The 26,256-nt window shown below is 37.4% G+C and overlaps 1 protein-coding gene across 1 annotated transcript in view; it reads right to left on the bottom strand.

The window, feature by feature from the left end:
* The window catches only part of TMEM130 (transmembrane protein 130), a 108,784-nt gene extending 83,413 nt beyond the window's left edge, over positions 1 to 25,371 (bottom strand). The window contains exons 1-3 of the mRNA XM_053694235.1: positions 25,136 to 25,371; positions 22,795 to 22,955; positions 14,599 to 14,683 (exon numbers count right to left, since the gene is read on the bottom strand). Of these exons, the coding sequence (XP_053550210.1) occupies positions 14,599 to 14,683; positions 22,795 to 22,955; positions 25,136 to 25,371 (482 nt within the window). The remainder of the gene's footprint in view (positions 1 to 14,598; positions 14,684 to 22,794; positions 22,956 to 25,135) is intronic.
* Positions 25,372 to 26,256: the final 885 nt, after the last annotated feature.

Raw genomic sequence — 26,256 nt, 5'->3', positions numbered from 1 at the left:
TTACTTTTTGTCTAGTGACCATCTATTAATGTTGTTTCTATTAATCTACATGGTATACACAGTATTTAAATATGAAATGTAAAATAGGATGTTCGCCTTATAAATTGGATTAACTTTTTAGAAATATTTATGTGTATAGGCTCAATACTGTTTTTAACTTATTTACTATTTTGGTGTGTTTTTATGAATTAATATTGTGTGTTTATGTATTTAAATACTGTTTCTCTTTTTTCTTATATATTTATTTATTTATGATTTTTTATGTTTTAATTATTGAGTGTGCATGTATTCAATTGATCATTTATATCATTGTCAATGCTTATGTACGCTGTATTTATTTACTTACTGTTCGTTATATTCTATTATGTTATCCTGTGCCACTTTTTTCTGTGATGCTACAAACCTCTCTTAATAGCAGATGGGTTATGTGGTTAAGTAAATTGAATAACAAGCATGTCCGAGATAACACATAGGAGTATACACCTCTACAGTTACCCCCCACTCCTGGGAAGTCCAATGAATAATGGGGGTGTGGCAGTATGATGGTCATAAATCAGATGAGCAAGATGGGCATTGCCTATGACAAAGCGAGGAGAAGCCTCGCGAAACGCGTTAGGCCACGCCCATCTTTTTGTAACGAAGGACATAGGTGATCTAACGGGAGTGATTACACTGGAGCCGGCTTATTACAGAGTATCCACTTTCCTGATCTGATACACAGTCCTCGGTTGTGAAGATTCACTGATCCTTGTAAGTACTAACTTACCCTGAACCACTGACTTTGAGTATTAGTCAGATTATTATCTGTGTGCTTGATTCCACAATTGTCTAAGTGGATACCTGCTGCTGTGGAGGGGGAATTAACAGGCTGGTGGATCGTCTATCTTACACTTATATATGCTGGAACATACCTCATACGTTTGAGGTTATACATTGTGAGTGTGCATTTTTTATTTGTGTTTTATGAATTAAAGTGATACTTTTTATACTGCACTTAGATCACTTGTGTACTTTTTGGTGCACGGTGTTGCGCTCCATTTGTTCTGTCTTTTCAGAAGCTTTTCTACACCTTTTAAACCACGGAGTTCACACCAGTGTATAAGAAGTAACAGCAAGACACCATACAAAAATGTTTGAAATAACCTTTTAACCATTTATATATGATCATTGCCCTACCTACTGCTATCAGTTTGTAAGGGGCTTATATGGTAAGACGTTTTATATATATATATGAAGCTATTATAAGCTGTATATTGTGATATTTTGGTTCTTATTGCACTTTGTATATCACACATATTTTGTCTTGTTGTGATATTACCATTTGTGTATACATTTATTTTTGTTTTTTTATATTTGTTATATAATTTTATAGTGGCGCTCCAATTTAGTCTGTTTTTTGTTAAACTGTGCAAACTATAAAGTCGCCTCTACTGCCTTTTATAACATTAATATAATGAAAAATAAATATTATTAGTAAGGTAGATTACAGACAAGACCTAGAGATACGCATTCAGTGGGGGTTTGCTGGGCATTCCAGGGGAGTAACCTGCATTTTAATGGGAAAAATCGCCAGTGTTGCGATCATTTCCAAACACTGCCCTGAAGGTTAGGTATAAGTTTCAGCTATATTTGTCTCGTCCCCTTTTCAGTGGTAAGATTTTCCAGTGTGAGGAAGGTAGTGTAGGTTTAGTTTGTATTATTTGTAGTGTTCCTATAGAGGTATATTTTATTATATTTTGACACTGGTCTATATTGTATCAAATTAAGTCTAGCATTATATATTAGAGTGCTCACACATATATATGCTGTATTGGGTATCACCTATTGTGTTGTTCTAGGTTTGAATTTGAGTACTTACATTGATATACCATTTCTTTTTTTTTTTTTTTTTTCTCTCTCCCTTGATCTTTTACCTATCTGTTTTTCATTTTATTAAATTAAAAGGGTCTAGAAGTAAGGAATAATTCACCCACATTTTGGATTAGATTAAATCACAGAGAGTGGTAGTTCAATAGGGACTCTTGATTTAAAATATTGTGTCACTTTTTTGAGAATAAATTGTTGTAATTTTTTTTTTTTTCCCCCCCGAAAAGTTAGCACTTAAAGTAGGGTTCCACAAGAGTCTCACTTAAAGATAATCTAGTAAGATATTACCAGGGTTTTTTTTTTTTCACTACTGTGTTAAAACTTTCAGATAAATACCTAGTGTTGTTTAAGATAAACACTAGCTGTTCTCCGTTCATGGATAAGTACATGCAGCAAAGGAGTTCTCCTTCTAATATGGCCCCCAAATCCCGAGAAAAGAAAGGGAGCAGCAGGAACTTGGACTCTAGCACTGTATCCCCTTTGGATAAAAGTGTCTCCAATCCCTCCCCTAGTAATTTGATGGAATTTGCAGCTGAAGTAGCTAAAATATTGACGCCGCAATTGGATTCGATCAAACAGGAGATTAGAAATGAGATATCAATCCTCACTTTAGAGGTTAGACAGTTCTCAACCAGACTAGATGAAATAGAAAATCGGATCTCAGATCTGGAAGATAGACTTAATGTCAGTGATCCGATAATGGACACCCATAGCAAATCCATTCTCGCGCTGCAAGCCAAGGTTGAAGACCTTGAGGATCGATCGAGGCGTAACAACCTCAAAGTAATTGGCTTACCCGAGTCTCCTGAGTTTCAAGATTTGATGAATTTTGTCACTGTCACATTACCACAAGCCCTGCAGATCCCAGCTCCTGCTGCTCCCTTCCTGATTGAAAGGGCTCATAGGATAGGCCAAAGACGTGAACAGAATGAGCTAACGAGACCTAGGCCGGTAATTTTCAAGTTTGTTAACTTTCAGGATAAATTAACATTCCTTAAGCATTATAGGAAATGTGGCTCTCTCTCTCTGGATTCGCATAAATTACTATTGTTTCAGGATTTCTCTTCAGAAACATTAACCAAAAGAAGAGATATGTCCTTTTTTTATGGGAGGCTACTGAAAGAGAACTACAATATTAGGTTAATTTACCCAGCAAAGCTAATAGTGCAGAAAGATGGTAATACACATACACTTAACAATGTTATGGAGGCTGAGACATTCTGTAGGGAGGCAGGGGTCCCATGATTATGTTTCCTTCACTATGGGAAGATGGCTTGGCTCACAGAAGCTGAACATTCTATTATGTAGAGTTAATGGAAGGGGGAATATGGGTTTTTGAATTTAAGAACATGATAATTTTAGAAATGGTGTTTTTTATGTTTGTCACGGGACTTGTGTGGGGGAGGGCTGTGCCCCCCCCCCCTTTTCCTTTCTTTTTTTTTTTTTTTTCTTTTTTTCTCTCTCTCCCCCCTTCTCCCTCGCTCCCTAGGTCCTTGTTATGGCCCACTATGGGGAAGGGTTTCCATTGCTTTGTGAAGAAAAGTGTTGTGAATCCTTTACTCCCCTTGATAGATATTAGACCAGCAAGATGAATAGTATTGATGATGTTTAATCTTAATTTCTTGTCTTGGAATATAGGGGGCATCAATTCACCTATTAAAAGGAAATCTGTAATAAAACATTTGGGTAAATTTAAACCGGATATAGTCTTCCTACAAGAATTACATCTCGAGGCTAGTGAAATACCCAAACTTAAATCTAAGTGGGTGGGGGAAGTGGTGGCGGCTCCATTCACTTCTAGGAAGAGGGGGGTGGCATTATTATTGGATCGTAGGTTAGATTACACGATAGGTAATATTGAACGTGACCCCGACGGGAGATTTTTAATAGTGGAGTTGGCAATTAAAGGTATTAAATATACACTGTGCAATATATATGGCCCTAATCAAGTTGACCAAAATTTTTGGTCCGTCCTATTAGTAAAATTACATAGTTTCATAGGAACGAATTTAATTATTGCAGGTGATTTTAACCTAATAGCAGATCCCTCTCTGGATAATGCCAATAATAAGATGCTAAACACCAGAGGTAGAAAAATGAGAATATTTCAGAGATTATGTTTCCATCTGGGAATGGTTGATTTATGGCGAGTTCAGAATCCGGATGTCCGCTCTTATACTTGTATTTCGCATGCGCAGAGATCGTTCTCTAGACTAGACTATTTTTTTATTTCAGAAACCATGCTAACCCAGAATTGAAGATATAGTCATTTCTGATCATGCGGTTATTTCATTGGGACTTAGGACCGTAGGCAGACGGCTTGGTCAGAACTATATTTCCTTCCCTAGACATCTGACTAATAACATTAAATTTCAGAACCATCTCCGATTGAAATGGGCTGAATATCTTAATAATAATCATAATTATATAGATAAGGTTGAGATATTCTGGGAGGCTTCTAAAGCCGTCTTACGCGGAGAGATCAAGTCCTATACACTTTACTTATCAAAAAGCAGTAGTCTAGGGACTAGACAACTAGCCAACCGCGTGAAGAATTCATATAGAGCGTATATTACTAGGCGCACGAAAGAACGTTGGGATGCCTATGTTACAGCGAAGACACTCCGGGACTCATTCCTGAAGCAGATTAGTGCCCAGGAAGAACTCAGAATGAAAGCAAGGTATGGAGGGTTTACGGGTAGATCAGCAAAGTTCCTAGCAAGGTTAGCTAAAGCTTCTCCTAGATATGCAATCACCTCTATTAAACAAGGAACCTTGAGATACACAAGTCACACAGATATAGAAAAAGTATTTTTTGACTTTTTCCAGGATCTATATACTCAAGAGCCTATCAATCTACAGACAAAAGAGACATTCTGGGGGAAGATTAAAACCCCACGTATATCCATAGAAGCCAGAGATGCCATCAATGCTCCTATCACGGAAGAGGAAATAATGTGGGCAATTAAGAACGCGAAACCCAATAAAGCAGCTGGTCCAGATGCTCTCCCTATAGAATATTATAGAATCCTCCAACCCCAGGTGCTTCCCATATTAGTCAAGTTATTTCATTTTTACTTTTCCGAAAATAAGAGCTGTTCTACATCCTTTACAGCTGCAAATATCTCACTGATCCTTAAAAAGGGGAAAGATCCCGAATTACCAAGTTCCTATAGACCTATTTCGGTCTTAAATACCGACTATAAGTTGCTTGCGTCTATCATAGCCTTACGATTAAAACCTTATATGGGCGATTTAATTCATGAGAATCAATCTGGCTTTATGCATGGTCGTAAATCGACAAGGAACATAAGGAAATTATTAATCCTGATTGAATCTTTTTGGAATATATATAAAACTAAGGAATCTTATGGAAGCATTGACAATGCTATTCTGACAGTCGATGCGGAAAAGGCTTTCGACAGGGTCAGTTGGGATCATTTGTTCTCCACATTAGATGAATTTGGGTTCTCGGGCTCCTTTAACAATTATATACGTCTAATTTACAGTACCCCTTCCTCCGCGGTTATTATTAATAATACCTCTACACAGCGATTCAAACTTTTCAGAGGGACCAGGCAGGGTTGCCCACTTTCCCCCTTCTTGTTTAATCTTAGCATAGAACCACTGGCCATTTTAATACGGCAAGAATTGGAGGGGATTGCATTAGAACGGGAGAAGCTGATTCTTCTTCTCTACGCGGATGATTTACTCCTATTTCTATCTAATCTTGCAGTGTCATTACCTATACTACAGAATATTACCCAAGAGTTCTGGGAAATCTCAGGGTTTAAGATTAATACATCTAAATCTGAGCTTATGTGGATAGATAAAAATCCTGTACTGCAGCTGGATCATCCCTTCAGGGAGGTCCCACAGATTACTTATCTGGGCTTACGACTATCTAGAAACCCGGAGGAATGGTATGGATTAAATTATAGGTCAGTAATGGACTCCTGTAAGAGTAAACTAGATGAATGGACTAGGCTTCCTATCTCACTAACAGCTCGAGTGACTTTGATTAAAACAATCATCTTCCCAAAGCTCCTTTATATTATGCAAAACATCCCATGGTTCCTACATAAGAGAGATATCACCATATATAATAAGGCCTGCTCCAAATTTTTATGGAATGGCAAAAGATTGCTGTAGGTAGGCTCATGAATTCCAAGACATCAGCAGGTTTGGCACTCCCCGATATCCAGACATATAATCTGGTTATAATAGCTAGATTCGCATTTGACTGGCTAACAGGGAAGGAGCAAATTACGTCGTTTATGTGGGAATCACAGCTTGTGGCCCCATTTAAACTGAAAGCCCTGTTACACTGTCCACTTACTTCACTTCCTTCTAATATATTCTATCTAGACACCCTGAAGAATGTCATTATTGCTTGGCAAAGACTCTGTACAGAAATGGGCAACTCGCCCCATGTTTCACAATATCTACCTATAGTGGGTAATCCAGAATTTAGTCCTGGTCTATCGAATCGGATATTCATAGATTGGGAAGATAAAGGTCTCCAGACCTTATGTCAGCTGCGCGATACGGGAGGGCATACATTGTTATTCCAAGAAATGGTGTCCCGGTTTGATATAGGGCCACGGGAGTTCTATGCCTACCTCCAAGTTAGGCACTTTCTCCAAGAGATAACTACGAAATATGGGAATGACTGGTCCCTGGGTGAGCTGCAGACTAGGATCTCAATATATGCAGCAGGAATATATTCAATTTCCCCCTTATACCTACTATTAAAACAAAAATCATCAAAAGCACAAGTAGACGAGATGGTGGTTAGATGGGCTAATCTATTCTCGGACATAGATGAGCAGACTATCATAGAGAGCTTTAAAATAACGCAACAGTCCTGGGTCCCGACATCTTGGAGGGAGTCCCAGATAAAAATCGGGCTACAGAGATATCTTACGCCTGCCGCGTTAGCCAAATGGTATAAAACAGAAGCCCTTTGCTCTAGATGTTCAAATACTGGTGCTGACCTCTTTCATTGTCTATGGAGTTGTCCTAAGGTATCTCAATATTGGGGGAAAATTATATTTTGGATGACAACTGTCTTGAAGTTGGACTATGAAATATCCCCTATTGAGATCTTCTTCTTGGTAAAATATCGGCACACAATTAAGAATCATAAGTTGATAAATACTATCATCTTATCTGCACGGAATCTTATTTTTAAGACATGGAAAGCAACTGCCTTACCCACAATGGCACAATTTAAAAGGGCCTTGACTGATCAGTTCATAATAGAACAGATTAATCTACCTTATCCACAAGAAAAACACCTAGTAGTATTTTTAAAAAAATGGGAGATATTTCTAAGATCGCTACCCCTATTGCACCAAAAAAATTAATTAAACCATTTAGTAACTCGGAATATCTACAGTTGAATATATTGGCAGGTCACTTCCCTGGCGAATGGGCAATGGACTCTGAGTAAGTGTTTGGGGGTGAGATGAAGGGGGGGGACGGAGAAGAGCGTTTTCCGTTTCCTTTTTTTTTTTTTTTTTTGTTTGTTTGTTTGTTTGTTTGTCTTTGTGGTGTCCTGTTTGTGGTTTGGGTTGGGGGGTCCGGATACTGGCCATACTGTAATCTTGGTAGCGTACATATAATGTGAGGATAGAAGGCAAGAAAATAACTGAATCAAAGAAAGCATAGCGAGTTTACCAAGGGCCATCTGGTTACACTACACAATTTTAGCTAAATCTGAATGTTCACTTTAAAAGATAGCAGTGAGAACTGTTTTCAACTAGTCACGGTCACTACTGACTCATTGGTTTGGTTCACCTTGATTGTATCTAATTATGTATGGATTTGTGTATAATCACTGTTTCCCATTACCTTTAGTTTAAGAAAGAAGGTAAACTTTTAATTATAAATGTCTTTTCATATTTTAATATACAGACATATGCATTTATGGATAAAGGGTTTTTTTTTTTTTTTTTTTTTTTTAGTTGATGTCTATACAGCACATTATTTTCCCCATAAAGGATTCATGACAAATATTTTTTTTTTTTTTTTTTGGTTCTCAAATAGTACAGCTTATGATGCACTATATTAACTCGAATATTGTATGTATGTGTGTTTTGTTCTTTTTGTCTTCTTTCCACTGTCACTGTATGTGGACAAAGCATTTGTTTGTAATTATCTATAATTTCAATAAAAAAAATGATTAAAAAAAAAAAAAAAAAAAAAAAAAAAGACGCTTTACACGAACAGAAGCATGCTGGAGTAGGTATACATCAATATTCTCCAAATACTTTGGGGCTTGGTTAGGGGTCTGAAAATCAGCTCAATGTTATTTAAAAATAAACAAAACTATATATATATATATATATATATATATATATATATATATATATTTTTTTTTTTTTTTAAATCTGTATAGGCTATATAAATGGATCATTTACAAAACATTTATGCAAAGGAAAATCTAGTGTATAATGTCCCTTTTAAGTAATTATTTTACGTTTGATTTGATGAACAAAAAATGTTGACTTTTATAACCCAGATTTTGATGACTGTGCAGTGTTTAACAAGCGGGAGAGAGCATTTTTAGACTCTCTATTTTGAGGGAAACTCTTATCGCCCCCCCCCCCATAAATAACAATGGGCCATATCCTTGTCATTAGTGAGTGTTTGTCATAAAACTGGCAATCACCTGCCTAATGTATTAACTGTATGAGAGCAGTGGCACCACAGGAAACCCCTAAAGAAACACTATTACACACATACACACAGAGCCCGTCATTGAAAGAGGGGATTACCCATTTGTATGACTCATGCCTCTTTTGGAAGCAGATGATTGCCGTAGAAATTAGCAATACTCTGTCAACTTGGTGGCTTTTTACAGTGTTCTGAGCTTTTACAGAATGTCCCTAGCACTCCATAATAAGCACTTCAGCACTTCGAAATTGCTTCCATGCCCAGGTGGCTATCCACTAATCACTGAGGCACCAGTAATTAGCTGGCATAATACTAGGCATATGGAACAATATCAGGGGGAAGGAGCATCCCATATGTTGTTCCCCACAATAAATAACTTGAGAACACTTCATTAAAAGCAGCAATCCTGCTCTTTCAAATACGTTCTCCTGTGTCTGTCCCTCTGCCAGCTGACTGTCATGACAATGAGAAATACCTTATAAGAGGACCAGTCAACACATTAGATTTGCATAATCAACAAATGCAAGATAACAAGACAATGCAATAGCACTTAGTCTGAACTTCAAATGAGTAGTAGATTTTTTTATAACAAATTTCAAAGTTATATATATTTCCACTCCCCTTGTACCATGTGATAGCAATCAGCCAATCACAAATGCATATACATATAGTCTGTGTATTCTTGCACATGCTCAGTAGGATCTGGTGACTCAAAAAGTGTAAATATAAAAGACTGTGCACATTTTTTTTAATGGAAGTAAATTGGAAAGTTGTTTAAAATTACATGCTGTATCTGAATCATGAAAATTTAATTTAACCTGAGTGTCCCTTTACAGCATTGGCTTCACTAATTAGTGTGTCTACGAGTAGCTTATACATCAAGCAATATGTACAAAACGATTGAAGTAAAAGTTGCTTTTGTCTGAGTTAAAGGGATAGTAAAAGATTAGTAAAAATGATAGTAAAATACTTTGTGGTGTTGTGTTGCTGTAAAATAGCTAGAAAGCCAAATTAAACATCCTTTTACAGCAATTGTTAATCAATAGCAACATTCCATCCATTTGCCTTAATTGGAGGAAGCAACTTGGACTTCTGTCTGTGAACAACAACACTAGCCATGGTCATAATATTAGTATAAAATGCATTGATTTGCAGTTGTTATCAGTTAAATCCACTAAGGGAAAGGTATTTGGCAGTGTTAGCCTTGATAAATCAGCATTTTAAGTTCAGAGAATTAGAAAATACTCCATTTTCAGAGCTTGATTACATGAAAAAAGGTAAAATATAAAAAAAGTAAAATATCATAATTAATGAATTCCTCAGGTACAAATCTTACAGAATTTCAAACTTGGTCTCAGTTTTGAGAGGCCCAAAGTGCAGCTGAATAGTAATGACAATTAATTTTGAATTTTCTAAGCCTGTAGAATAAAAAGCTCACCAAGGCTGGACTGGGAATAAAAAACAGCCCTGGAAAATTTGTAGACCAGCCCTATTTCCGTTGAGTCAGTAGAATGTGCAAACCCATCTTTCTCAAAGGGGATTACTGGCATACTCCTTCCCCAATCTTTTTTTTTTAGAATTATATTATTAGTATGTAGTTTGTATAAAAATGCCAGATTGTTGTTATATAGGCTCCCTACAACCCAACTGCATCTATTAAGCACCCCTTTAAATTGTAGCTGTACAGCCCCAGCTGCTGCAGCCCACCGGGAAATTTCCAGGAAATTTGGCCTTGAAACTCATGTTGTGTTTTCCCAGATCTTGAGGCATATTTAATTATCAAACAAAACTTTTGTAAAATGTATTAGTTCTTAACAGTGCTTATTGATTAGTGAGGTATCCCTCATCTCAACAATAATAGGAAATGCCTGGGGTGATTATGACAGGCAGTGTGTAAAAACCTTTTGCTGTGATCTCTATTCTCAGATATCTCAGACAATACATTTGCTGTGTAGTCTGTAAAATACTGAACCTGACACTATCCTGAGTGTTGTTTGTGTTTTTGAAAGGGAATCCTACAATGTTACAATTTCGATATTTTCTAATTTGTTTCAAATTTGAAAACATTTAAATCAGATATTTAAAGTGAATGTTAAAGTGAAGTTCCATTTAGATGAATTAGTGCCCTGTTTTTAATAAACCTATTAAAACAAGGGCACTTTAATTCATCAAAATTGACATTTCACTGTTTTCTTCAAAAACCTTTAAATCCTTGCAGCAGCTCCAGCGATTCCTCCGGCTGTCGGAAGCCTCTGCAGACGTCAGAAATGACGAATCAGGCTTCCTCCAATCACAGCTTCCCCCCCGGGGGAATCTTGGCCTGATTCAACACTGTGATTGGAGGAAGCCGGGTTCGTCATTTAGGACCCGCGAAAACAGCTTGTGACGGGCGGAGGAAGTGCTGGAGCGGCTGCCAGGATTAAAAGGTACGTTTTTGAAGAAAACAGTGAAATGTCAATTTTGATGAATTAAAGTGCCCTTGTTTTTAATAGGTTTATTAAAAACCGGGCACTAATTCATCAAAAGTGACATTCACTTTAAGTTTGACGAATGTATGCCCAGTTTTTAAAAATCCTATTAAAAACAAGGGCACTTTCATTCATCAAACTTTACATTTCACTAGTTTTGTTAAAATACTTACCTTTTATTCTTGAAAGCGGCTCCAGTGCTAGCTCCGCCCATCGCAAGCCTCTTCATACGTCTGCAATGACAAATCCGGCTTCCTCCAATCCCAGCTTCCCCCCTAGACCGAACATTGCCTGAGGCCAAGCCGTGATTAGAGGAAGCCAAATTCGTCTTATTTGACATATGAAGAGACTTCCAAGGGGCGGGGGAAGTGCTGTAGCGGCTTTCAAGAATAAAAGGTAAACATTTTAACAAAACGAGTGAAATGTAAAGTGTGATGAATGAAAGTGACCCTGTTTTTAATAGGATTTTTAAAAAACGGGCACACATTCGTCAAAATTTACATTCACTTTAACCCTCAGCTTTAATAACTAATTTACATCAAGCATTTCTGGCACAAACAAGAATTCTCAATGTTTTAGATGTATACATGTATTTTATCATGGAAAATAAACAAGGGGCGCTAGCATAGTGTGAATCGTTCAAACAACAAATGTGAAAGTAATGTGCAAAAAAACTACTCACAAGGAAAGTGGCACCTTAAGTGAATAAGGTGCGATAAAGCAGGCTGACATTCAAATTCCAGCAGTCAGTACGCTGGAGGTCTCACCCAGAGGACCTGTGGAATCCAGATAGGCGTCTAGAAAGTGGCACCCACATTTTTTTAGGGCCGATGGTCGGACCAGGTGAGCTGCAAGCCGATAGGTGTTCTCCTGCTGCACTCACGCAGCCAAGACTTTTCTCCAAACCTGACAATGTCAGTGTATGAAAGGTTCCGTGGCAAATGTCCTATTTCAAAAACAAGTGGATCGTAGAAAGAGGCAGAAATACCGGGTCGTGGTATAAAACAAAAGGTATTTATTTTGCAACGCGTTGCTCAGTCTATTCCAGACCGTTTCATCAGGCATAATCATAGTTAACAATAGAGATCTATTTAAACCCACAATGACCCGGAATTGAAACAAAAAGTCAACTCTATCAACAATGTTGCAATTGCAAAAACATTTAACTTTTGATACAATGTATAAATTGACTTGATCATTTGTGACCGCACAGACAACACTAAGTAAAAAGAATGTAAAAAATCTTAATCGTAATTACCAAATATATCTGAAAAAATATCGTAGTAAACTGGACATATATTAACATGTGTGTATATGTGTATCTCATCTCCTGGTCGGATTCGAACCTGGGACCTAATGTATGTTAGGCACACTATGCTGGCGCCCCTTGTTTATTTTCCATTCTAGATTATTAATGCATAGGGGTACAAACCCAATTAATATTAATGCATACGGGTACAAACCCAATTAACAAAGTGATAGGTCCTACTTTGATAACCTGTGTTCCAAGCGCATCCTCTTAGGTTTTTCATCCTCAGGAATTTCTTTTTATATTTGTATTTTATCATGATAGATTTTCTTATGCAGATTTTGCCTGTTAGTTTTCAATATAGTTTTCTTTATGCAACAGCTAATAAAGTAAAGAAACTATTTGTGTGCCATTTTAAAATAACCGTGACATTGTCTAAAATCAAAGTCCCTCCCAGAGGTGGGAAGGCACCTGGAAAAAAACTGTTTCTTTGCTGTTTTTATTTTCAGGAAAAATTAAAAACAAAAATGGAGTATGGAATATGTTCTTTTACGATAACAAATAATGTTTATATATTTAAACTTCTAATAGTCACCTAGATTACAAGTTATGCACGCTATAGGGAAATTAATGAATGTAACAAAAGTTGCGTTATTTAACCCTCTATAGCGCAGCCATTACAAGTTTTGAAACAGTCTGCTTGTGCGTGTGATATGGTAGTTTTAAGCTTCATACCGCACACAATTCAAGCGCTGTTTTGACGTGCTTGTGCACGCTTTCCCTATAGACATCAATGGAGAGAATTTGACACACAAAGATAACAAGGGCACTATATAGGCAAGCTCCTCATTGGTTTGAATTGTATAAGATACTATATTTTGTTTTAGTATCAATATATTATATTACTTTTGAGGAGTGGTGCTAGCATTGGTACTGAATTTGCAGAACAATTGGGATGAAATCCCTGGAAAGAAATGCTGTGTAGCACTCTCTGCCCAGACTAGGGTAGAGCCATTGGTACAATCTTAAAATTTAACTTTTATTTCTTACTTTAAAAATGGGTGAACATAGACGATTTAAAAGACACTCTATCTCAAATTGCTAACAACAGTTTCCTTTGGCTAAATTTATTAATTTGAGAGTCTTTATGTTAATATAAGTTATGTAACTGTACTGATCGGTACTCCCTTATTTGCGTAAAATGGGGGTATTGGTAGCCCTGTAATGGATATCTGTGGCGTTTAATTGCATAATACGTGCTGCTACACAGCATTTCTTTCCAGGGATCAATGGAGAGAAGGTCTCAGAAAAAAACACCTGAAGCGTGAAATGAAAAGTTCTGTAACGCAGCCCCATTGATGTCTATGGGGAAAAAAAAGATACGTTTAAACCTAACACCCTAGCATAAAACAGCCAATAGGATGACAGCTTCTTAACATGAAGAGTTTTAAGAAAGCCTTTTGAGACTTTATGTAAAGCCTCAAATCATTGCAATTCCTGTACCCTGAAGACAAGCAAATTCATAAGTACTTCAATAAAACAGGACTAAGGGGGAACTACTAAACACCCCCAAAGCACTTCGGCTAGCTGAAATGCTTTAGGGGTCTGGAGTGTCTCTTTGAAGGAAATTAGTGAATTCGCTTTTTTTTTGGGGGGGGGGGGGGACGCTTGCCTTTTCTTATTTACTGTCAAAAGTGGTTCTTTATAGTTTACATGTTCTTAACATATCTGGACCTTATAGTACCATTCGTAACTAAAAATAAAGTTTTAAAAAGCAAAGTTAGTTTATTATTTACTTAATACGCTGTACTCGTATCTCAAGCATAATACCTTTATAAACAGTGCATTTTATGTTGCCAATGTAACAAAATGACTTTCAATTTGTTAGCGTACTCCGCTCTGCATTTAAAAAAAAAAATCCAAGAATTTCCAGGAAATATATGTTTCCCCCCCCCCATGGCTTCATAATTTACAGAAATGACAGATGTTCTTCATTTTGTGGGACATGCTAGAACTATAACCTTTACTCCCCACACCCCCATGCTATTCCCTGTGTACCCTGACCACTACAACAGTTCTTAAGGTGTTAAAGGTGTGATCTCTACCTCAGTACGAGTTTAAGAAAAGTATAGTAAACATGAATCAATCACTCCAAGCCAACTGCACTAATCACTGTATTAGTGTTTTTCAAGAACCAGACTGCCCCAAATCTCTGCACCATCTATGTTTTCCCCCTGTTGAAAAACAAGCCCTACCCACTAAAAATTTAGTCCAGATTAAATTTGTTAAAATATTGGTAGGTATGTTTTGAATGGACTTGCATATAATTCTTACCTGCCAAAGAAATGCAGTGACATATTTAATTTGTGTCCCGTATTTGTCTCCTGAGAACCGATGAGAGTAATATTTCTAATAACATCTGAAAATCCAAAAGAGAGTATAAAATCAGAACAGGCTGAATCTTTGTTTTTTTAACTTAATTTAGCACCTAAAGCAAGAAAATGTTTCCCATTGTATTGGTAATTCTGTGAAGCAGATTCACTAAAGTGTTGGGGCCTCTTAGGAGCTGGAATCTGTGGAGGTTACTGAATGCATAGTGAATTCAGATCTATGTGAAATAATTTATTAAACAGTGTCCTAAAATAAATAACTAAAAAAACAAATATATCAATAAAGAATTGGTTTTGAAGTGTGTCTAGCCCAGGATAAAGTAACCAGTTCTAGAGGTGAAGGTTTCCTGTTGACCTTTTGGGTACCTAAGAAGGGTGCAACTATGGACCAGTCTAGCAACAGACACACAAACTCCATACAAATGGTATCAGCATTAAGAAAATGGTAAATTATGAGGGCTGAGGAGGCAACATGTCACCATCCCATGGTACCCAAATCAGGGGAGGACTGGCAACTGTACAACCCGATGGCCCAGGTATATCAACCCACTCCATTTAAAATGCTGTATTTGATAGTAAAAAAGATGGTAGTGGATCATTGGTTATAATATTTAGTTAAAAAATATTTTACCAGGAAGGATACATTGAGATTTCTCTTGTTTTTTAAATATGTTCAAGTCTCAAACATTCATGATTCTGAAATCAGATGTGATTAATGTAAGAATATCAGTTATATGGTTCCATTTATGAAGATGCAATGGCAGTTCGGAGCACCTTTGGCTTCAGGCTCGTGCACTCATCCATGGCAGCTTAAAGCTATAGTAACTATGGCTTCTTGGGAGAGTTATAGCATCCAGAAACCCACTACTGAGGTGCACAATAAATATGAGACTGGGCTGGGTGGGCAAAGCTCTGTCAATGAACGGGGGAGTGTGGGATCAGAAAATGCCTTTCTGGACTAGGTGGAAGAAAACACAGTATTACTCATAATGTGGATGCTGTAAATATTGTCATTAACACCTGCCAGGTCCATCAAGGCATTTGCTTACAAAGGGCAGTGCAATAACATGTCTGCAAAGTACCTGTAGGTGGTACATAAAGAGTCAAAATGAACAAGGGCTCCCCTCCTAGACTCCAGGAATCATTTTTTGATGAAGTTAACATTAATCCATGTAGAATTCAGACAAAAGGTAACACTATATTTTTATCTATGTGTTCTATCAGGATGTAGTTAAAACCTTCTAAATTGTGATAAATAAATGATTTCAAATGGAAGGCACCACAATTGTATCTAAGCTAAAGCCAGCACAAAAAAAGCTTACTATAAAGCTACCTGCCACACACTGCATTTCTGTTAGGCAACTTAGGTTCCACATATTAGATTTTTCAGTAATTATGAGCTTTAATTTCAGGGCACCAGAATTATATTATCAATGTTATGCTTTCTCTGGGATTGTTGGGATTATAGATTAATTGTAGAACCTTATTTGTATCTAGGTAGTGGGAATGTAATTTTACTGCTATATTAGTTAAGCGTCATTGGCATAACTATAGGGGTCTCAGAGGTCTCAACTGGGACATGGCGGCCTGATGGGGATCGAGCTTCACCTGCATTATTTCTGCATTATACCTGATTAACAACAACTAGGAGTTTGTGGTGCTTTGGAAAAATGGAGGCTCATCACAGTTATTGACCTGGGGCCCAATGAAGTTTAGTTAAGGCCCTGATAAGAGTCCAATGTTACATTTTATTGCTCTAAACATGAAGAGATTTTTGTCATTTTGCAAATTTTGACATGAAAAATAACCTATAGGGGATTTATACAGATAAGCACATTCACTGATGGTTCATAGCATATGAGTTAAACAATTCCTCTGTTTAGCATTTGCGGACACTGATGAACAGAAGACACAAACAATTAAAATCTGAACTTGCTCTATGAAGTGTATTTCCCAATATAGGATTAATCACTGGATTTTAATTCCTTTTGGAATACTTTACTGCATATATGTGTAAAGAATTACAGCTAGGATCCTGGAGATATTACATACTAGAGACCTGCATTCGGCAGATTCGTTCACTGCCGAAAGCAGACGAGGCTGCTTGCGGTATTCAGTTCATTTCGGAGCCGAGTATCTTGTTGTGCAAGGGAAACACACTATGTTCTGTGCAAATCTAGATATTACTGTCTTTCACTTGCACAAGAAGATATTTGGCTCCAAAAAGATCCCAATTCCGCACAAAATCTCTTACATTTGAATCCGGCATTGAACAAAACTGCTGAATGTACATCTCTATTACAAACGTTCGGCTAGATTACGAGTTGTGCGTTAGGGTAAAAAAGCAGCGTTAAAAGGTCCTAACGCTGCTTTTTTACGCCCGCTGATATTACGAGTCTTGCAGGTTTAGGGTTACCGCACACTTCTTACCGCAAAACGACTTACGTAAACTTCGTAAAGTCATTTTTCTATGGGACTTCCATAGCGCCGGTATTATGAGTCTGTCCTGGGAGGCCAAAAAGTGAGCGGTACACCCTACCCTGTCAAGAGTCCTAACGCATTTAAAAGTCAGTAGTTAAGAGTTTTATGGTACAACACCGTAACATAAAACTCATAACTAAAGTGCTAAAAAGTACACTAACACCCATAAACTACCTATTAACCCCTAAACCGAGGCCCTCCTCCATCACAAACACTATAATAATAATTATTAACCCCTAATCTGCCGCTCCGGACACCGCCGCCACCTACATTATATTTATGAACCATTAAACTGCTGCCCCCAACATCGCCGACACCTACATTATATTTATTAACCCCTAATCTGCCGCCCCAATGTTGCCGCAACCTACCTACACTTATTAACCCATAATCTGCTGCCCCCAACGTCGCCGCCACTATAATAAACATATAAACCCCTAAACCACCGCACTCCCGCCTCACAAACATTAGTAAAATATTATTAACCCCTAATCTTACATCCCTAACATCGCCGCCACCTACCTACATTTATTAACCCCTAATCTGCCGCCCCCAACGTCGCCGCCACTATACTAAATCTATTAACCCCTAGGTCTAAGTCTAACCCTAACACCCCCTAACTTAAAAATAATTTAAATAAGTCTAAATAAAATTCCTATCATTAACTAAATTATTCCTATTTAAAACTAAATACTTACCTGTAAAATAAACCCTAAGATAGCTACAATATATATAGTTACATTGTATCTAGCTTAGGGTTTATTTTTATTTTATAGGCAAGTTTGTATTTATTTTAACTAGGTAGAATAGTTATTAAATAGTTATTAACTATTTAATAACTACCTAGCTAAAATAAATACAAAAGTACCTGTAAAATAAAACCTAACCTAAGTTACACTAAAACCTAACACTACACTATAATTAAATAAATTAACTAAATTAAATACAATTACCTAAATTAAATAAATTAGCTAAAGTACAAAAAACAAACAAACACTAAATTACAGAAAATAATAAACAAATTACAGATATTTAAACTAATTACACCTAATCTAATAGCCCTATCAAAATAAAAAAGCCCCCCCAAAATAAAAAAAATTAGCCTAAACTAAACTACCAATAGCCCTTAAAAAGGCCTTTTGCGGGGCATTGCCCCAAAGTAATCAGCTCTTTTACCTGTAAAAAAAAATACAAACAACCCCACAACAGTAAAACCCACCACCCACACAACAAACCCCCCAAATAAAATACTATCTAAAAAACTAAGCTCCCCATTGCCCTTAAAAGGGCAGTTAGCTCTTTTGCAGGCCCAAACTCTAACCTAAAAATAAAACCCACCCAATACACCCTTAAAAAAAACCTAACACTAACCCCCTGAAGATCGACTTACAGTTCTGAAGACCGGACATCCATCCTCAAGAAAGCAGCAGAAGTCTTCACCCAACCGGGCTAAAGTCCTCAACGAAGCCGGGAGAAGTCTTCATCCAGACGGCATCTTCTATCTTCATCCATCCGGCGCAGAGCGGATCCATCTTCAAGACATCCGACGCGGAGCATCCTCTTCATCCGACGACTAAAGATGAATGAAGGTACCTGTAAGTGACATCATCCAAGATGGCGTCCCTTAGATTCCGATTGGCTGATAGAATTCTATCAGCCAATCGGAATTAAGGTAGAAAAAATCCTATTGGCTGATTGAGCTCACATTCTATTGGCTGATTGGAACAGCCAGTAGAATGCGAGCTCAATCCTATTGGCTGATTGGATCAGCCAATAGGATTGAACTTCAATCCTATTGGCTGATTGCATCAGCCAATAGGATATTTTCTACCTTAATTCCGATTGGCTGATAGAAGTCCTCATCGAAGACGGCATAAGTTTTCATCCAAGCGGGCAGAAGTCTTCATGTAGACGGTATTTTCTATCTTCATCCATCCAGCGAGGAGCGGGTCCATCTTTAAGACATCCAAGATGGCGTTCCTTATATTCTGATTGGCTGATAGAATTCTATCAGCCAATAGGAATTAAGGGGGAAAAAACCTATTGGCTGTTGCAATCAGCCAATAGGATTGAGCTCGCATTCTATTGGCTGATTGGAATAGCCAATAGAATGCAAGCTCAATCCTATTGGCTGATTGGATCTAACCCCCCACCTCTAAGCTAACACCCCTCTAAATTACAAAAAAAAAACACAGCTATGCCTATACTAAAATTAAGTCCCCTTTACAAAAAACACCCCAAAATAAAAAGAGACTCTACACTAACACTATAAGTTACTATAACAATAGCTCTTAGAAGGGCTTTTTGTAGGGCATTGCCCTAAAGTGACTTAGCATTTTTTCACATAAAAACTACAAATCCATTCTCCAATAAAAGTAATCCCCCCCCACCCCCAAAAAAAAAGCCTAATCTAAAAAAAAACTAAAGTAAAAAATAACCCATAGCCTTGGTAAGGCATTTCCAATTTCCCTTTAAGTGATTTAAGCTCTTTTTAGAATAATAAAAAAAATCAAAGCCCTATTCTAAAAAAAAAACCTATACTAAAAAAACTAAAATGAAAAAAACTAAGATTAAAAATAAAAAAGCCCACCCCATTAAAATCCTAACGCTAAACCGTATGTGCTTACCAACTTAACTCTTGCTCCTATGTGATCATCAACTGCAATGCTCCCCTTCATGGTGGGGCCCATCTATGATCCTGGCGGCAGCGGGGGGCCCATCTTTATCCAAATCAGCTAATAGAATGAAAACTTTTTCTATTGGCTGATTTGAATTTGGATTTGAAAATCAGCCAATAGGAATGCAAGGGGGGTACCTTGCATGCAATATTCAGTGTGCGGCGGGTTACTGCATGAAGAGGACGTTGGGGACTGAAGATCCGAAGATGATAAAAAAAGAAGATAAGAAAAATTATCGGGTGGAAGATGAATGAAGACTTCCTCAGTAGAGTGGTGCCAGAAGATAGATAAAGATAGAAGAGTACCACTTCCTCCATGAACATGGGCCCCTGCTGCTGCCAGGATGAAAATGGGCCCCACCAAGAAGAGGAGCACCACAGATCGCGATCAAATTGGAGCCGGAGTCAAGTTGGTGAGTACAAACTTGTTTTTTTTTATTTTTAAACTTATTTTTTTTCCACTTTAACCCCTTAATGACCGTCAACGTGCAGGGTACGACCTCTAAAAAAATACAGTTAACACCTGAGGACGTACGTTGTCGGTCTGGGTAAGCGGTGGAAGCGATCCTGATCGCTTCCAGGCGCTTTCCGGTTATTGCAGTGATGCCTCGATATCGAGGCATCCTGCAATAACCCTGCTTGGCCATCTGATGCAGAGAGAGCCACTCTGTGGCCCTCTCTGCACTGGACATCGATGACCGGTATTGTTGGTGGGTGGGAGCCGACGAGGGAGGCGGGTGGGTGGCCATCGATGGGCCGTGTGATGTGGAGGGGGCGGGATCGAAGGGGGCGCGCACGTGCACGGGGGGAGGCGGGTGGGAACCGATACACTACAGAATTTTTTTGGTTAAGAAGTGGGAGAAAGGGGGGGTGGGAGTTTGCCCTACATTATACCTTAGGGTGGGGGGGGAAGCTGCACTACAGAAAATATAAAAACCAAACAAAAAAAACAAAACAGTTTTATTCTAAGATGGTGCCCATTAAGGTAGAGGGGGAGGGTTAGAGAGCTGTTTGGGGGGGGGGGGATCAGGGAGGTTGGGGGCTAAGGGGGGATCCTACACAGCAGCAGATGTAAAAATGCTCAAACCCCCCCCCCCCCAAAAAAAAATAAATAGAAATATACTTTTTATTTTAGTACTGGCAGACTTTCTGCCAGTACTTAAAATGGCGGGGACAATTGTGGAGTGGAGGAGGGAAGAGAGCTGTTTGGGAGGGATCAAGGGGTCTGATGTGTCAGGTGGAAGGCTGACCTCTACACTAAAGTTAAAATTAACCCTGCAAGCTCCCTACAAGTTACCTAATTAACCCCTTCACTGCTAGCCATAATACTACACGTGTGATGCGCAGCGGCATTTAGCGGCCTTCTAATTACCAAAAAAGAAAGTCAAAGCCATATATATCTGCTATTTCTGAACAAAGGGGATTCCAGAGAAGCATTTACAACCATTTGTGCCATAATTGCACAAGCTGTAAATGATTTCAGTGAGAAACCTAAAATTGTTAAAAATGTAACTTTTTTTTTTTATTTGATCGCATTTGGCGGTGAAATGGTGGCATGAAATATACCAAAATGGGCGTAGATCAATACTTTGGGATGTCTTCTAAAAAAATATATATATATGTCAAGGGATATTCAGGGATTCCTAAAAGATATCAGTGTTCCAATGTAACTAGCGCTAATTTGGAAAAAAAGTGCTTTGGAAATAGCAAAGTGCTACTTGTATTTATGGCCCTATAACTTGCAAATAAAAGCAAAGAACATGGAAACATTGTGGAATTTCTAAACTTAGGACAAAATTTAGAAACTATTTAGCATGGGTGTTTTTTGGTGGTTGTAGATGTGTAACAGATTTTGGGGGGTCAAAGTTAGAAAAAGTGTGTTTTTTTCCATTTTTTCCTCATATTTTATAAAAAAAATTATAGTAAATTATAAGATATGATGAAAATATTGGTATTTTTAAAAAGTCCATTTAATGGCGAGAAAAACGGTATATAATATGTGTGGGTACAGTAAATGAGTAAGAGGAAAATTACAGCTAAACACAAACGCTGCAAAATGTAAAAATAGCCTTGGTCCCAAAAGGACAGAAAATGGAAAAGTGCTGTGGTCATGAAGGGTTTACGGGTTTTTTTAGTATAGGGATTTTTTAGAATAGGGTTTTTTTTAAAGGGGGGCTTAGTTTAAGTACTGTGGGGTTTTATTTTTGGTAGTGTTGTTTTTTTCTGCACTCTAAGGTTTTTTATTTTGTGTAAATTTAGTGTTTGTTATTTTTTGTAACTTAGGGGGTGTTAGTTTAGAGGTGGATGGTTAGGTGTTAGGTACAAGTAGTGTAGGAGTAGTTTGCGTTGGTGGGTTGTGATGGTGTAGGGGTTAATAGGTTAGGGGGCTTACTTTGATGGGGGTTTGTGGTGTATTAGGGGTTAATAGGTTAGGGGTCTTATTTTATTGAGGTTAGGGGGTCGTGGCGGTGTAGGGGTTAAGTCGAGTAGGGGGATAATGCGTTGAGCTATTGACGGTTTAGGGGTTAATAGGGTAAAAGTTTTTTATTGTGGTGGGCTATTGGCAGTTTAGGGGATAAGTAGTTTAGGGTTAGCTTGAGGGGGTGGGTTCTGCTGGTTTAGGGATACATAGGTATAGTTGTTAGGCTTGGTGTAATATATTCACATTGGCAAAAAAACTACTAGGAAAAGACTTTACTGTTTCATACAGTTTGAATGTTCCATCTGAATCATAAAATAAAAAATGTTGGGTTTTATGTTTCTTTAACATATCAAAGAGAATAAAAGGTTCATGGACAGCAGGATAAAACTGAAATATATATGCTATTATGGTTTTGTTGTGAGAATGACAGTCAAATGCTTTACACAAGAATTTTAATTACATTAAATATCACAAAAAAATATTAGAATGTTATATTTAAGTATTTCTCTTAATTGCTGTTTAATTAATCTGAATATAACCCTTTAATGAAGAAGATTTACCTATCAATGTCAGCTCAGCCATGAAAAGTCCTGTCGTCTTTACTGAACTCTTTTCATAACTTGAGTTTTGGTGATGTGCAGTTACGTCAAGAGAGACCATGAGCCTCCCAGGTGAAGAATAGTTATGATAAACAAAAGGTTCTTCTGTTTGCATATTATACCTATAAGAAATACAAAATAGAATCAGTATCCATTTAAAAGGACATGAAACACATTTTTCTTTCATGATCCAGATTGAATTTACAATTTTAAACAACTTTCCAACTTAATTATATTATCAAATTTGCATCATTCTCTTTGTATCCTTTGTAGAAGCAATGCACTACTGGCAGCTAACTGAACACATCCGATGATCAATGACAAGAGGCATGTATGTGCAGCCACCAATCAGCTGGTAGCTTCCAGTAGCACATTGCTGCTTTTGAGCCTACCAAAGTATGTTTTTCAAGACAGGATACCAAAGAACAAAGAAATTAGATAATAGACATAAATTGGAAAGTTGTTTAAAATTACATGCTCTTTCTTAAAGGGACAGTCAACACCGGAATTTTTGTTGTTTTAAAATATAGATAATATTTTAATTACCCATTCCCCAATTTTGCATAACCAACACAGTTATAATAATACACGTTTTACCTCTGTGATTACCTTGTATCTAAGCATCTGCAGACTGCCCCCTTAGTTCAGTTCATTTGACAGACTTGCATTTTAGCCAATCAGTGCTCACTCCTCTGTAAATTCACGTGCATGAGCTCAATGTTATCTATATGAAATACATGAACTAACGCCCTCTAGTGGTGAAAAACTGCCACATGCAGAGGCGGCCTTCAAGGTCTAAGAATTTAGCATATGAACCTCCTAGGTTTAGCTTTCAACTAAGAATACCAAGAGAACAAAGCAAAATTGGTGCTAAAAGTAAATTGGAAAGTTGTTTAAAATGACATGCGCTATTTGAATCATGGAAGTTTTTTTGGACTTGACTGTCCCTATAATTGTGAAAGTTAAATTTTTACTTTACTATCTATAGTAAGGTATTTGTTACAATAGAAAGATAGGTAATAAAAAACTCATTATTTCCATAGAATAAGGAACAGTAAACAACACCTTGTAATTGTAATATATTTATATGTGTCTGATGAAGTCAATTATAGACAGTTATGTGACAGGGTTAGGCTGTGAATTCTGCCATGTACACTGAGTTCTTAGAAATAGAAAACACACAGTTTTCAGACTTAAGTTACAGAAAATGAAGGAACATTCATTAAAATATATTGCAAATATGTTGTACTATGCATATTTAAACATTTACAAATATTTGACATGTACTGTTTCTTTAATTGATTCTCAGGCTACCCTTATACATAGCCCAGACATCCTTCCTTCACAGTATGGGCTAGATTAAAAGTGGAGCGCTAAATTATTGCGCTCCCACAAATGGGAACATTTGCCTGTTTGCGGGAGCGCAATCATTAACCAGCCATTACAAGTGGCTGGTTATTGCTACTGCGACCTTGCGATAGCAATTAGCGCTTATAAAATTAACCAGAGATCAGATCTCTGGTTAATTTTATAAATATGACCCAAATGGCCCCAAAATACTGTCTACTGCAGTTCATTAAAAAATAAAGATGGCAGCATTATTTATTTTTAATACATTTACTGCACTAGGCAGTATTTTGGGGTTCAAGTTGGTGGGAGTGGGGTGTTAGAAAAAAACCTGGCAATGAAAACTGCCTTTACATTGCGGTCTATGGGAACTGTGTGTTCTCAGTATATATATATATATATATATATATATATATATATATATATATATATATATATACATATATATTTATGTGTTAATATGTCTATATATACATATTAACACATCAATATATATGTATATAATCATATACATATAAATTTTTATATTTGCTGTGCTACTTACCCCCCTTCGCTGGCACTGAGTTTCAGCGATCCCCCGCCTGCTTCTCATGCTGTACTTAGCACAGCAATGACGAAGCCAGCTTCCTCCAATCACGGTGTGGCCTCAGGAAATGTTTGCTCTGGGGGGGAAGCCATGATTGGAGGAAGCCGGTTTTGTCATTGCTGACGTAAGTACAGAGTAGCTGCTGGGGGCAGGAGATCGCTAGTCCGGCTTGGAAGAAGAAAAGCTAAGTATTTTAACAAAAACCGCTGCAATGTAAACTTTCTTGAATTAAAGTGCCCCTGTTTTTAATAGTATTGTAAAAAATGGACACTCATTCATGAAACAACATTTTCTTTTGTGTAAACCGTGTACTTTTATTACATTTATAATAGAAAGTATAATATTTTTGTGCGCTTCTATTCCACATACCCATCTCCAAAGCTCCATCTGTAACTGAATACAGATGTCCTGAAGAAGCCACTGGGGTCGTGAAGCAGGAATGATAATTGTACGTCATGATGTGTGGCCAGGACAGGGCCATGTCTGAGAAATATACTATTATCTTCTACTTGTGTTGCTGTGAGACGCCCTACAATGAACTCTATAGAAAAAACGGAAAATAAATACCATGAATTAGTCACAAGCATAAGATACATGGGGCACATAATGATATGGATTGTCACAAGCAACACTATAGGGCCTAGATATAAATCCACCCAATAGGCTTATTTTGCAAGTTATTGCATTTTGAATGGTTCGTGTTCAGCAGTTAGACAAAATAAAATTATATTACACAATAAAAGACCATGTCCCAAAACTTTAATTACCTTCATTGTAAAACTTATGAATTGAGGTGCAATCTTGGTATTGGTGTGATCCTGGGGTATGGCAGGGGACCCAGAGCAATGTAGGGTCAGTTCATTGGCAGGGCAATCCAGGACAATTAGCTAGAAGATTGAGGGGCATACCTCCACATTTAAAGGGACAGTCTAGTCCAAAATAAACTTTCATGATTCAGATAGGGCATGTAATTTTAAACAATTTTCCAATTTACTTTTATCACCAAGTTTGCTTTGTTCTTTTGGTATTCTTAATTGAAAGCTAAACCTAGGAGGTTCATATGCTAATTTCTAAGCCCTTGAAGGCTGCCTCTTCTCTTAGGGCATTTTGACAGTTTTTCACCGCTAGAGGGTGTTCGTTCATATGTGTCATATAGATAACGCTGTGCTCACGCACGTGGAGTTCCTATGAGCCAGCACTGATTGGCTAAAATGCATGTCTGTCAAAAGAACTGAAATAAGGGGGCAGTTTGCAGAGGCTTAGATACAAGATAATCACAGAGGTAAAAACTTTATTTATATAACTGTGTTGGTTATGCAAAACTAGGGAATAGGTAATAAAAGGGATTATCTATATTTTAAAACAATAAAAATTCTGGTGTAGACTGTCCCTTTAAAGGGACATTAAACACTAAATAGATGCTAGATAGAATGATGCATTCAAAGAAAAGATTAGTCCATGACTATCATGTAGGTGTATTTTTTAAAGTT

The sequence above is a fragment of the Bombina bombina genome, chromosome 11, assembly GCF_027579735.1.
Source record: "Bombina bombina isolate aBomBom1 chromosome 11, aBomBom1.pri, whole genome shotgun sequence".
NCBI classification, from domain to species: Eukaryota; Metazoa; Chordata; class Amphibia; order Anura; family Bombinatoridae; genus Bombina; species Bombina bombina.
This window is presented reverse-complemented; position numbering and strand designations above follow the sequence as displayed.